The sequence below is a fragment of the Phoca vitulina genome, unplaced genomic scaffold (assembly GCF_004348235.1).
Source record: "Phoca vitulina isolate PV1807 unplaced genomic scaffold, GSC_HSeal_1.0 scaffold25, whole genome shotgun sequence".
NCBI lineage: Eukaryota > Metazoa > Chordata > Mammalia > Carnivora > Phocidae > Phoca > Phoca vitulina.
Genome location: NW_022589728.1, coordinates 46,150,811 through 46,164,939, shown reverse-complemented (window position 1 = coordinate 46,164,939; position 14,129 = coordinate 46,150,811). Strand labels below are relative to the sequence as shown.

The 14,129-nt window shown below is 38.7% G+C and overlaps 1 protein-coding gene across 1 annotated transcript in view; it reads left to right on the top strand.

The window, feature by feature from the left end:
* SNX31 (sorting nexin 31) overlaps positions 1-13,885 on the top strand; it is a 56,242-nt gene extending 42,357 nt beyond the window's left edge. The window contains exons 11-15 of the mRNA XM_032421901.1: positions 2,073-2,186; positions 5,038-5,115; positions 10,912-10,968; positions 12,438-12,440; positions 13,492-13,885. Coding sequence (XP_032277792.1) covers positions 2,073-2,186; positions 5,038-5,115; positions 10,912-10,968; positions 12,438-12,440; positions 13,492-13,584 — 345 coding nt within the window. The 3' untranslated portion in view covers positions 13,585-13,885. The remainder of the gene's footprint in view (positions 1-2,072; positions 2,187-5,037; positions 5,116-10,911; positions 10,969-12,437; positions 12,441-13,491) is intronic.
* Positions 13,886-14,129: the final 244 nt, after the last annotated feature.

The following is a 14,129-nucleotide window of genomic DNA, read 5'->3' as shown; positions in this document are numbered from 1 at the left end:
ATATCAGTAGTTTGGTTCTTTTTATTGCTGAGCAGTATTCCATGATATGGAATGGACAAGATTTATTTAACCACTCACCCAATGAAAGATACCTGGTTGTTTCCAGTTTTTAGCTATTATGAATAAAATTCCTATAAACATTCATATGTATGTTTTGGAGCACAAATCTCCATTTCTGTGGCATAAATGCTTGGGAGTACAATTGCTAGGTTATTTGAAAGTTGCATGCTTAGTTTTTTAAGAAATTGCCAAACGATTTTCAAGAGTGGCTGTGCTAATTTCCATTCCCACCAGTGATGCATGAGTGATGGAGTTTCTCTGCATCCTCATCAGCATTTGGTGTTGTCACTGTTTTTCAGTTTAGTCATTCACCTAAGTGTGGAATGGCATTTCATTGCGATTTTAATTTGCATTTCCCTCCTGGCTGATGGTGCTGACCATCTTTTCATATGCTCATTTGCCATCTTGTCTATCTTCTTTGGTGAAATATTTTCTTCCATATCTTTTGCCTATTTTCTAATTGATTGTTTGGGTTTTTTTGTTTTGTTTTTTTTTACTGTTGTTTTGAGAGTACTTCATATATCCTAGTTACTAGTCTTTTGTTGGATATGTGGTTTGCAAATATTTTCTCTCACTCTCTAGTTTTTCATCCTCTCAACAGGGTCTTGTACAGAGCAAAAGTTTTTAATTTTGATGAATTCTAATTCATCAGTTTTTCATTTTATAGATTGTGCTTTTAGTGTTGAATCTAAGAACTCTTTGCCAAACCCTGGTTCCTGAAAATTTTTTTCTTAGAGTTTTTTCCTAAAGGTTTTACAGTTATAGGTCATACATTTAAGTCCATGACTCATTCTGAGTTAGTTTTCATCTAGGGTGTGAAACTCAGAACGACATTCCCTTTTTTGCCTGTGGAAGTCCACTGACTCAGCACCATTTGTTGCAAAGCCTGTCCTTTAAGTGACTTGCTTTTGCACCTTTGTCAGATATCAGCTGGGCATATTTGTGTGGATTTATTTCTGGATTCTCAAGTTTGTTCCATGATGCATATGTCTGTCCCTCCCCCAGTACTACATACACAGTCATTCCCTTCCTTTGTAACAGCTTTATCAAGATATAACTCACATACCATACAATTCACTTATATAAAGTGTACAATTCAGGGGTGTTTAATGCATTCCCAGAGTTTTGCATCCATCACCACAATCAGTTTTAGAATACTTTCATCACCTCAGAAAGAAGTCCTGTACCCCTTAGCTCACGTCTATATCCCCCCATTCCTACCAGTCCTAAGAAGCCACCAATCTGCTTGTCTTTATAGATTCACCCATTCTGAACATTTCATGATTAATGGAATCATATATGATCTTTGTGACTGGCTTCCTTTACTTGGCATAATGTTTCCAAGGTCCACCCTTACCATAGCATGTATAAACACTTTATCTTTTTCATGATCAAATACTATTTTGTTGTATGGATATACTATATTGTGTTTATTCATTCATTCATGGACATTTGGGTTGTTTCTCTCTTTTGGTTGTTATGAGTTATGCTGCTATGAACATTTGTGTATAAGTTTTTGTGTGGACATAGGTTTTCATTTCTCTTGGGTATATGATTAGGAGTGGAATTGCTGGTACCATGATGGTAATTCCATATTTCATTTTGTGAGAAACTTCTAGACTATTTTCCAAATAGTCTGCTTGATGTTATGTACCCACCAGTGATGTATGAGGGTTCTCCCCATACATGGACAGATCGTTATTCAGCCAAACATCTGAAAAGAGCTCTCTGGAGCTCTTACTCTGTATAAAGTCCTTGTCTGTGATCCTCTGCCCCACAGATTGCGTCCAGATTAGGTGCCCATCCTACCTCCTTCCATAGACCTGGGTTTGCTTCCCTTACAATACTTATAATACTTATCATACCAAACTGTGGTAACTTACTTTCATAGCCCCTCATAGACTGACAGCTTCCCGGGGATAGTGACTATATCACTTGTTTTAATATTTTGCCCAGCAGTTAATAGCTGCTTAAATTTCTATTGGAGATCAAATACTATCTTTTCTCTGTAGGGAACTCTGCCGAATATGGAGGGACCCCAGCGAACTCTCAACCAGAACTTAGAGCTCAGATTTCAGTTTAGTGAAGACAGTGGCTGGCAGTGGTTTGTTATTTACACCAAGCAGGTGAGTTCTTGGGACAGCACATGAGAACCAGCGCTGAAATGCTCTCCTGCTTGCTGGGGTGAACAAAGCACATTACCCTAACCCAACCAGAGCAGAGTACTAGAATATGCTATACACCCTCCTTTTTGGCCTATAATACTGTTTTTTTGGGTTTATTTTTTGTTTTGTTTTATTTTACTGGTCACCACGGGCTTCATGTCCATTACAAATGAATTTAGTTACTAAATAACAGAAGACTCAACTAATAGTGGCTTAGACAAAGCATTGGTGAACTTTCTCTCAAAGGGCCAGATGGTAAATATTTTAGTTTGGGGGTCCATCTGGTCTCTGTTACAACTACCCAACTCTGTTGTAGTACAAAAGTAGCCACAGACAATATGTGAACAAATGGATATAGTTGTTTGCCAATAAAAATTTATAAAAACAAGTGAGGGGCTAGATTTATTGACCTCTGACTTAGACAATACAGATTTTTATCTCACTTAACAAGAATACTAGAGGTAGATGATTGACATCCCTTTTATCTGGAAGGCAAAAGCTTTGCCTCAGAAGCCCCAGTAGACTTTCCATTATGTCTCATTGACCAGAACTGAGTCTCGTGACCACTCCTAGGTGCAAGGGAATCTGAGAATCAAGTATTTAGCAAAAAAGAACAAAATTCATGATCAGCTTAGAGTAAGCATGAGCTGGGCACTTTGTCATCAGACGAAATCAAGGTTCTATTAGGAGAGAAGAGACTGTTGGACAACAAACTATCCAGGTCTTCCATGGCTTTGTAATTAAAGTTGGAATAAAATTTTTTTTAAAAAAGACTTAATTTTCTAAACACCAAATTCAGCTGAAAAATTCTATGAAATAACTTAAGCTATTTCAAATTAGAATCAAAACTACAAATGTTCTAAAACGAAACCAAAATATCAAAGTAATCTTTGTGTCAGCATTTCATTCAACTTAAGTCGCTGGCGATCACACTAAGTTCCATGGAGCACTGTGGTTTCAGGTAACCAAAGCTCCCTGAGACACTCTACTTTTAGTATAGTTGTGATCACAAGATAATAGATACCAAGGTCCTCTGAAAAACATGAAGAGCTAAACCAAATTCTAGGGTAAAGAAATGGGCCATCAGGTTCACCTTGAATATGAAACATCCTTAGGGAAATGGTAGGATGGTTTGCAGTCACTTGGAGAGATGCAGATAGATCTTGGCAGTGAATCCACCTACCCTTGCCCAGAATGCTAAATGCAGTAGTTAAATTTTATTATGGTCTTTTAATCTAGTCTGTACCAAATGAGTTTAAGCCGCTATTGAGAGTGCAATAAACATTCTTTTAAAGGATTCCTAGTAAGCTCTTATTTCCTTTGGAGTGTGGGTTTATTGATACGTACCCAAGAGCTACTCCTGCAAAAGGAAGAAATGTGGCTTGTGTGCCTTGCAAATACAAATGAGGCCTTGGACCCCAATATTTTCTAGACCCTTTAAACAATAGCTCACTGCCTTTATATTGAATAAGCCTTACCTGGTTTATAGCCAAGTCTTAACCTACATATTTGTGCACATCGTATGGAATATGGAATCGGTCCACATCTTATGGGGCATTATTAAACACCCTTCCAAGCTCTATCAACTCAGGTTATGTTGTTTAACTATTTCATATCCTAGTTTTGTGTAGGTTATATATATGCACAGATAAAAGAGTTAGTTTTTAGCTAAACCAGGAAATCAGAATTTGTTTTTGTATGTAAATCCCACGTCTTCTACTCTTTTCCCTATTGGTAGCAGTGCCTTTCTTCTCTTCTACCTCCTTTCTCTCCCCTTAAATGAAATAAATTACAGTCAATCTCTACAGTCCTGCAAGACTCTGAGATGCTACCCATATGTAGCCATTCTCCCTCTAATTCTACTTTCTATGTCCTATCCTCCAAGAGTCTCTGCTTTGGCCACGATCCCAACCTGGGTTTTCTCTCTCTTTCCTTTCTCCTACTCTCCATCACTCCCCTCCCTTCAGTGCAGTGACCATCCTTGAGCATAAATTTATACTAAGAGCCTATAACCTCAAGCTTTGAGCTTCAGTTGTCTCAAACTTTAGTAGGGCCAAAAGAGAAAAGTGCAAGCCAAGCATTGCGAGCAGGACAAAGGAGAAAGAGGATTAGTAGGAAAGGAGCAAGTGGGGAAATCGCAGGGAAACTTAAATGGGCACGTGGAGTGAAGATCCTGGAAAAAGGAAACCCCAGCTTTTGTGTAGCAAGATGTCTAATGTGGGTCTTGGCACCAACGATGAGCCAACAAAAAGCCACAGGTGATCATGGGAGCAACCATCAGTCTTAAAAGTGAGTGATTAAAGATGCCAGAAAAATAAGAAAGTGCTGAAAAACAATTTTTTGGGGTTCAGTAAAAGCCATAAGGTGTTAATATACCCTTTCAAACAGACAGGTTTATGCCTAGTAACAGGTCTGTCAATAATTATGTATACAATTAAATGTAAGATCAACCATCGTCAGTTGATTTGATTACAATAATAAGCACTTTTTATTATTTGTTGCTTGTAAAACATGAGCTGCTTACAAAGTAATAGGAAAAAATAGGAGGGGAAGTTTTAAGAGGGAAAATGATTAGTAAATGTAATGATTCTCTGTCTTTTTAAAAATTTACCCTAAGTACATCCATGTAATTAAGAAAATGTATGGCTACTTGCTAATTGCATATTATGCAAATTTATGGAAATTAAAGATGAAATCGAAATTCTTCAAAGCGTGCTATTGGAGAGCAGAGTTCAAAATCTGCTTTGTGGTGTGAGGAGGGAAGAAAGACAAGATCTCTTCAGTTGAGAGACTTTATTTCTGGATTCTTCAGGCCTTTTTGCTGAGTAGCTGCTTGAAAAAGATGATCTCAGAAAAGATGCTAAAGCTAGCTGCAGAGAATCCAGAAATGGTAAGTGCTCTTATCTGTGTATCTTTTTCACTTTAAGTTCCCACCATCAGCCAACATTAACCTACAGGGGTGAATTCTGATCCTCTGGTGAAGAACTAACCTCCCAGAAATGAGCTCCTCTGCCTTCTCTAATGAGCTGTCTTTAGAATTCAAGCCATTTTTCCAAGAGAAGTGTCCTTACATTGCTCTGTATCCTTGTATCTCTGCTTTCCCCCAGATGGAAGATTCCAGATTTTCCATAAAAACTACATCATAAAGTCAGGATCCTGAGAGGTCTTTAACACAGCAGCAATGAACTTAAATAAACTCTACAGTTTTGTCTCTAGAAAGAACTCAAAGTTTCTTGAAGCTTCGACTGTGCCAAATTAAAATGCCATTAGCAGTCAAAAGAAGCCATAGAGCAAAAGAAGCTCTCAAGGCTATAAATTTTTCTCAGTGTAAAATTAAACTTTGCTTTTCTAGTCTGTGTCTCTTCAATAAAGGCCTAGTAACTCATTGAAAGGGTTGGCGGCAGGCTGTAAAAAGAGACACTGAGATTTTAAACTTTTTGACTTGCCTTGTCACCATCATAATACAAGCATATCCCAAATAAGACAGTACAATTAGAGTTTTAAAGATGATTACAAATACTAATGCCTAGTTGATATGTATAAACATTTTTTTTTTTTTGCAGAATGTTATACTGATCTTTAAAAATGCAAAAGAAAACATTTGGAAATGTTCCCTAATGTTTTCATTTAAATTGAGTCCTTTATAAGAGGATGGGTGATATCTTTCATTGAACATTGCTCTTTACTAGACTTTACAGCTTTTTTTCTGAGAAAATGGTTGCATTTTATCCTTATTTCTCTTTCTTCTAGAACTGAAAATATTTTCCTAGGGAAAATAAAATTTACTGCCCCTTGGTATTCAAACAATTCAAAATGTACTATAGAGTAGCAAATCAAAGCAATGAAAGAATCATGGATGCTTGTTTTTAAAGAGTCATAAAATCCAACCTCTCATGCAGGATGGACCCCCTTAGGCTCCAATTATTATATATATATAAAAAGAAGAAGAAAAAGTAGTTAACTGAAGTAGCCCCATTAAAAGGGAGAAGTACTCTCAAATGTGGCTGAATCAAATGTAAGCTACTTGATGTAGGAAATACTTGTACAATGAATAGCTAAAGAGTATGCTAAATAATAGAAGGTGGTGACCTATTTAAAGTTTAAAAAAACAACAACCACACTAACTACATTCTTTAGATTTGCACACAAATTGAAACCTATCCTTTCCCGTGACTGATAGTGAAATCAGCATAGTAGTCAATATTGCATTGCTTAATCCAAATACTCAACAAGTTTTATTTCCACAAGGTCCTTTTTTTACTTTCTTATTTTGGTTCTTGGAAAGCAAAGTTAAGACCCTTCCTCTGGAAAATTGGTTTTTTTTGGGGCACCTGGGTGGCTCAGTCGGTTAAGTGTCTAACTCTTGATTTCAGCTCAGGTCATGATCTTGGGGTCCTAGGATCGAGCCCCGTGTTGCATCAGGCTCTGCACTCAGCAGTGGGAGGGGCTGCATCTGCTTGAGATTCTCTCCCTCTGACCCTCCCCTCGCTCACTCTTGCTCTCTCTCTCTCTAAAGTAAATAATAAAACATTTAAAAATTTTTTTTAAAAAAGAAAACTGGGTTTTCAAGGGGATGTTGTAGGGATAGTTCACATTTCAACCTGAAATTTCATCTACAAACCCCTGGGTAGAATGAGACCCTAGAAAGTGAAAAGAGCAAGCAGATCAGCTCTTTGAATGTATACTGAGTTCTGGGCTTCCTCACAAAGCACAGTTGACCAGAACAAGTCATTCTATGGAACTTAAAGTAGCCATATAAATGTATGACTGTGACATTCACTCATTTTCTAGGTAAACACATGAAGTCTGAACTGACACGTATCATTTATAAAAGGCTTGTATGGACTAGGATCCAGAGGTCTCTATTTTGCAAGGCAGACTAGATTCCAAGATTTTGATAATCATGAAGAATCTGGAGAGGGGGAGAAAAATTAAGGAAACTGTAACCAAATGAACCCCATAAAAAAGCAGATAGTCCCTAGAAGCAGATTAAATAGTATTATTTTATCCTAGTAAGAAGAAAGGCTTTGAAAGAAGAAATTTAGTGCTAACTTTAATTACAGCTAATTAACTTAGCTACAGGCAATGCTTTCAAAGGTGAGACTTGAACCATTTCTGAAGAGATCATTAAAATTTGAAGTCAAATGCACTAAAAAAATGTAAACACACAACAAAATCATGTTACATTCTTTTTTTTTTTTTTAAGATTTATTTATTAGAGAGAGAAAAAGAGAGCATGGGCAGGGGGAGGGGGAGAGGGAGAGAGAAAGGGAGAAGCAGACTCTCCACTGAGTCGGGAGCCGGACACAGGGCTCCATCCCAGGTCCCTAGGATCATGACCTGAGCCAAAGGCAGACACTTAACCACTGAGCCACCCAGGGACCCCAGAATGTTATATTCTTAAAGGCAGTATAAATTGCAAACCAGAAGCAGAAAAAAATTGTAACATTCTTTTTAGAGCTATGCTCCTATGCAAAAACCTTTAATAAATAAATTTTGTTATTATTTGCTCCTTTTAACTAAACAAAACTTTAAGAATTATGTGAAAATGAAGTGTATTTGTTAGTAGTAGGTTTGGCTATATGTAATGAAGAACAAAACAAAACAGAAGAAGTGTCCTAGGTAAAATAAAAGTTTGTGTCTTTCTCATCTAAAAGAAACCCAAAGGTAGGCAGTCTAGGGCTGGGATAGTGGCCCCATGATGTCACCAGAGACCTTTTTGCTCTGCCATCTTTAGTGTGTGGCTTTGCACTCGTGTTGAAGATGGCTGCTGGAGCTCTAGTCATTACATCCACATTCTAGGCAGCAAGTATGAATGGAAGTGTGAATGGCTCATCTCTTTTCTTTAAGGAAGGGTCTCTGAAGTCCCACAGAATTTCAGCTTATGGCTCATTGGCCAAGAGTTAGTCACACTACAGGCCTTCACCTACCTGCAAGGGAGTCTGGCAAATGCAGTCTTTTTACAGGGTATGTTGTCTCTCCAAATAAATTTGGGTGGTATTACTAAGAAAGAAGGGCAGATGGATAATAGAGTAGGCTACCAGCAATCTCTGCTATTGAAAGAAATCTAAAAGACATCAAGAAAAGAAAGCAGATATATTTTATGCAATAGATGTGTTCTTAATGAGTTTCTGAAAGTGTATCATTATTATTATCTTGTATATTGAACCATAATCTGAATACATGAGAGGTATCAGGAATAAGATGGTGACTAATTTTCTGAATTGAAAAACAGTTTATATTTTTAACAATCCGTACCTAGTTTGTTTTATTAGTTTATTTTTTTCCTTAAGTTTACTAAAAAGTGGTTCTGAATCTCTAAAATGGTTTTCTGGAAAATAGCAAAGAACCAAATGGCTTTCTGATTCTGGCTTGCCTCATACCTCTCACCCCCAATGCCAACTACCATCACCATATGTATTTTCCTCTCCACTCCTCTTTCATTCTGTGCAAGATCAGACAATGTAAAAGGCCACTGGGCTCAGAGATCATGCTTTGAAGTGTGTTTCTGTCACATGTGAGGAGGGGAAACAGCAAGGGCAATATTATCTGATGTCCCAGGAATGTCAGCCTTCGAATAGTTGGCGCTGTCTAGAAAACAAAAAAAGTACAGATATATTCCAGCCCACTTGAGACTGGTCTGAGCATAGCAGGTGGACAGAATTTTAGAGAGCCAGGGGGAAATTACCATGTGAGCATAAGTAGACTATTAAAAGAAACTACCTGTTGATGAAGAAGAGTGTATAGGAATACTGCATTATGAAAAAAGGATTTGCTCTCTTCTCCCCCCCCCCCCACAACTTTATTCCCCCTGGTATATAAAATATTTAAAGCCCTTATTCGAGTAAGTCAAGGAAACAGATATCGGAAATTGCTTAACATTCATAGTAGGTTCTGTTTTATTTATTTCAACATAGGGAGGGGAGGAAGATGAAGGAGAATAGGAGAGAGAGATTCTGAGCTATTTTCGCCAACTTCTGTATTTCATTGCACAAGGCTACTTACAAGCTCTAATGTAATATTGTAAGCAATAACAATAATACTATAGCAAAACACGTAAGACAACAGAGCATTAATTTCTCATTTACCAAGACTTAATAACTGATTTTTTTTAAAAGATTTTATTTATTTATTTATTTGAGAGAGAGAGCGTGTGAGTGGGGAATGGGGCAGAGGGGAAGGGAGAGGGAAAGGGAGAGAATCTCAAGCAGCCTCTGCACTAAACATGGAGCTGATGTGGGGCCCCATCTCAGGACCCTGAGATCATGACCTGAGCCGAAACCAAGAGTCAGATGCTTAACAGACTGAGCTACCCAAGCATCCCTAATAACTGATTTTTTTTTAATTATTAAGCTAGGCTTCAAATATATGAACATTTCTATTAATACCAACCTAAAGGAAGTCCTTTGCATCCTTCCAAGCAATCTATTTTATTACAATATTAACTATAGTTAAAAGACAAGGCTCTTTTGCGGTGTCATGTTATTTATCCCACTTATTTTGAAACGTTCCTCCTTATATTCTCATGAAAAATACGCAGTAATAAACAATTTAATTCATCCACACCTCATTCTTGCATTTACAAATGCCTCTATTTACCATGCAGTCGTTGGAAACTCGAGGATCCAGAGTCAAGGAGTTTATTTGTTGGAGGAGAAAGGCAATAGAGTGATACGTTGAGACCCGCACATAACACTAGTTGCTTAAGAAGAGTGTTCTTTTCCTCGAAGAAGAGTCTAAGAGCTGTTCTCCCGAGCCCTGCCTAGGTCACGTTTCTTGGCTGTGCCAGACAACTGCTAGCCTTTCCCGGTTCCCTGTCCGCTCTCCCCCACCCCCGCTCTGCGCGCCGGAGACTCTCCGTGTGCTGCCATCTTGCTCTCGGGCCTCCCACTGGGGTCACCCATGGGAAAACCCAGCGAGAACGGATGGAGCGTGGAAGAAAAGTGAGATGGCGCGATTTATTTCTCCGGTTCTGTTCCTGCTGGCACAGCCTTCTGCGGAGGGCCGAGCTCCTGGAGGTGGCCTCTCCTCCCCACCGCTCTCGCTCCTCTCGTTCCAGTAGCAGCTGCTACCCGTGCGCCTTCAGGCCCGGGAGCCCCTCACGGCTAGCCCCTGGGGGCTCCAGCATCCCTTCACTGACTCACTTTAATCCTGGCCGCACCTCCATTAAATAGCTCCTTTTTTAAAACGCTCCTCAGCAGTGTGTCATCTGTTTTCTGCCGGGAGCCTGACTGTTCTATTAAGCTTACCTTATGTACGTGAGGTATATTCAAGTGTCTTGAACTTCTGCTTGATCTTCACTTGATTCATGGTGCCTTTTGATTAATCCAAGCCGCATTTGGCTTTGATTCAGCGTATGCATTGGGGCTCTGTGGATTATTTCAGGATTTAGGAGTTCATTTCGTGTGAAGTCCTTCTAGAAGCTCTGTTAAATCACAAAATCTATAGGCAACCACCAGTGTTAAACATGAAGCTTCACTTCACTTTTAGGGGCTCGATTTCTGCAACGTTCCTACATTTGCAAATGAAGGGGGGGAAGGTGCGGATGGGAGGCAGGTGTGCCCGCTGACTGGCAGCCTTTGAGACCATTAAGAGGATTATTGTGGAAGGGGAAATGTGCTAGTTAAATAGATTATTTGTGTGCTTGCTTCCCCAGGCTGTGCTGACATTTTACTAATCTATTTAGCAGATTGAAGTTCCAGAACAAGGCAAAAGTAAAAAATACCACATTCAACAAAGCCAGGTCTGTGAGTAAAATTATGTAATTGATACATTATAATTTTGATAAATCTGTCCTTTTCCCCCTTTAAGTAACCAAAGTCATTCTACTTTTAAGAATAAGCCAGAATTTTCGTACTCAGAAGCTCCTCCATGTAGGATTGGGCCAATTGGAGGACCATCACAGAAGTATAGTATTTTTACTGTAATACCCAATAGGGCCAGGAGACATGCTCTCCTGAATTTTTACATAGAAAATTTCTAAGAAGAACATAAAATTCTTTAGTGATTTTCTTCTACACTCCATGCATTTTTTTTTTTTTAATCCTCTTTCTGGTTTACATTTTCGTTTCATTAATTCTCTGCAGTGTACTCCGTAGAAAACCTTTAAGTTTATTAAATACTGTTTGGAGCATTTAGGTTTGTTGGGCAGATAACAATAACAGTAAATATCATTCTAGAAAGCATTAGTAGGCACTTATTGCTAGGCACTGTTGTAAGCACTTTTATGTGGATTACCACATCATTCCCACCAAAGTCCTATAAATCACGGGAGGAAACAGGCGCAGAGAGGTTAGGTGACTTGCCCAGGTTGCACAGTAATCAATGGGGGAAGAAGCAGACAGTCTGACTCCAGAGCCGTGCCCTTAACTAACTCTTCCTTTCTATGTTCAAATCCTAGTGTATGTAAGTGAAATAAAGATGACCTCCAAGTAGCATTTGAATGGAATTTATTATCAGTCCACTCCTGTTACACAGTCTGCTGTGTATATAAAGGTACAAAGTATATAAGGACAGTACTTATGAAAATATAAGGGCCTCTCTTGAGTGACTAAGCTCAGTAAAAAAAAATTTAAAAACAGACTAAATGCAAAGCTTACTCTCTTTCATAATACCAGCATTTCTGGCTGCTTAGATCAGAGACAGGAGATAAGAACTCCACCACAGACTGGTGATGTGTCCTCAGGCAGATCAAAAAACTAAATGTTTAAGGGACTCTTGAGGTGCTTATTAAAATGTAAATTCCTGGGCCCCACTCCAAAAGATTGATTTAGCAAATCAGCATTTATAGCAAGCACCCCAATGGGGAACACTGCACCAAGCTTCAATTTCTTTACCTGTAAAGTGTAGGTAGCAATCACTCCATCACTCAAATTCATCAGCAGCATAGTGATTAGCACAGAGGTTCTCAACCTTGGCTGCATGTTGGAATCACCTGAGGAGCTCTAAAAACAAATCATGGCTGGGCCCCACCCTCAAAGACTCTGACTTAATTGGTCTAGGGGCCTGGCAACAGAATTTTTAAAAGCTCCTCAGGTGGCCTAATGTACAGCCAGGATTGGAACTATTATCCTAGAACAGTGGTTCTCAAAGTGTCATCCCTAGAGCAACGCCATCAGCATACCTTGGGAACTTATTAGAAATTTACGTTCTCAGGCCCCAGACCTACTTCATCAGAAACCTGAGGGATGGGGGCTAGTAATCTGTGTTTAGCAAGTCCTCCAGATGAGTCTGATGCATGTCCAATTTTGAGAGCCACTGTTCTGGAACAATAGATAACACAGAGCACAACTATGATCAACACTGAAACTAATTCAGATGGCCTCCCAGATGAGCAGCAATGCTAAAATAGGCCAACTCCCTCACGCTCTAAGCAGGGCCAGCATGTCAGAAGTTGTCCAAGTATATTGAATTCCAACTTATTTAGCAAACCTTTATATAGAGCTTATCTTGAGCCAAGCACTGTTATAATTGCATTCCACATATAACTCATTTAATCCCCATAACAACCTAGCTATTATTATTATCCTTGGTTTATAGCCAGAGGAACTGAAAACACAGAAAGGTTAAGTAACTTGCTCAAGGCCACACAGCAAGTAAATGACAGAGCCCCTATTGGAACTGAAGCAGTCTTTATCTGTTGTTTAACCAATAAAGTTTGTTTGTTCCTTTAACCACTTTGCCATGGGGCCTCTCTATCAAGACAAATCCCTCATAGAAAAAAATTTTTTTAGCTTATCTGCCCATTGAGGCACATTTATTTCACCAGGGACAAAGGCATGGCCTTGTCTTTGAGATTTCATAAATACTGAAGGCCAGGTATTCACTTACTGAGCAACCATAACCTCTTAAAATGTTTTAAAATACAAAACTTGTTAAAAATTTGTATTTGTGTTGGGTGTGCACTAAAGATTTGGGGTAGAGTTAAAAATGGAAATTTGCATAGCTTTAAGAGATGGGGAAAAGGATGAGAGGCAGCATCCAAATGTCACCTGGGGACATTCCAGTGCCTGGAAAGGCCCTCTGAACAGGTCTACCTCGGCATACCAGCAGGAGGCGCTCTCAGCCCTAACACAGACACCTACCCCAAAATAAAGCTTCTATGGGGAAAAAAAACACTTGAAATAACCATCTTTTAAATAAATGTAACCTTTCTGTTGCCTTTTTAATATTATTTTAACATTCCCGACTTTGTAATTATTATTGTTGTTATGGAAATTATTTCCTCTCACATACATTTCTGACCTCTCTGTTTATTTCACAACAGAAAGACTCTTTTCGTTTTCTACCAAGAAAAAGCAAGATTGAGATGGCCAAAGTTGAATGTGTTTTTGGGATCATAAAGGAAGAAGACCTTTGATGAGAAACTCACGTTTTTAAATGTCCTCTAGGGCTGTCTCAACAGTGAAAGAGCTTGGGGATTGAAAGTGGGCTGCTCACCAGCAGTGGAAGAAATGTGACCCCTTCCCATTTTCTCTTGACATTAAGATGGACCGTATTCACTAAGGGTACTTCAGAACTCTGTGAATCTTAAGATTAAAAAGAAATATGAACCAAAGTTATACAGTTTGCTTTTAATGACTCATAAATGAGAAGTGGCAAATCCAAATCAATTAGTATGAAGTTCTTTTTTTTTTTTTCACTCTAATAGATGTTTACCTGGCTTGATGAAGTCTTCTATATGTTCTAATACTACATGAATGAAAGGCTCAGCCTAAAACACTATAAATGTACTTGGGGTCAAGTTCTGAAGACATGACTCATCACCTGCGGATAATTTGGCTCTAAGAAATGGAATCATTGAAAAAGAAATCTGGACTTCACTGATCCATCCACAGCACCAAGCAAGGAGGTGATGAAATACTAATTTCTTTCCTTACGTCATTCTGAGCCTACCAGTAGGGA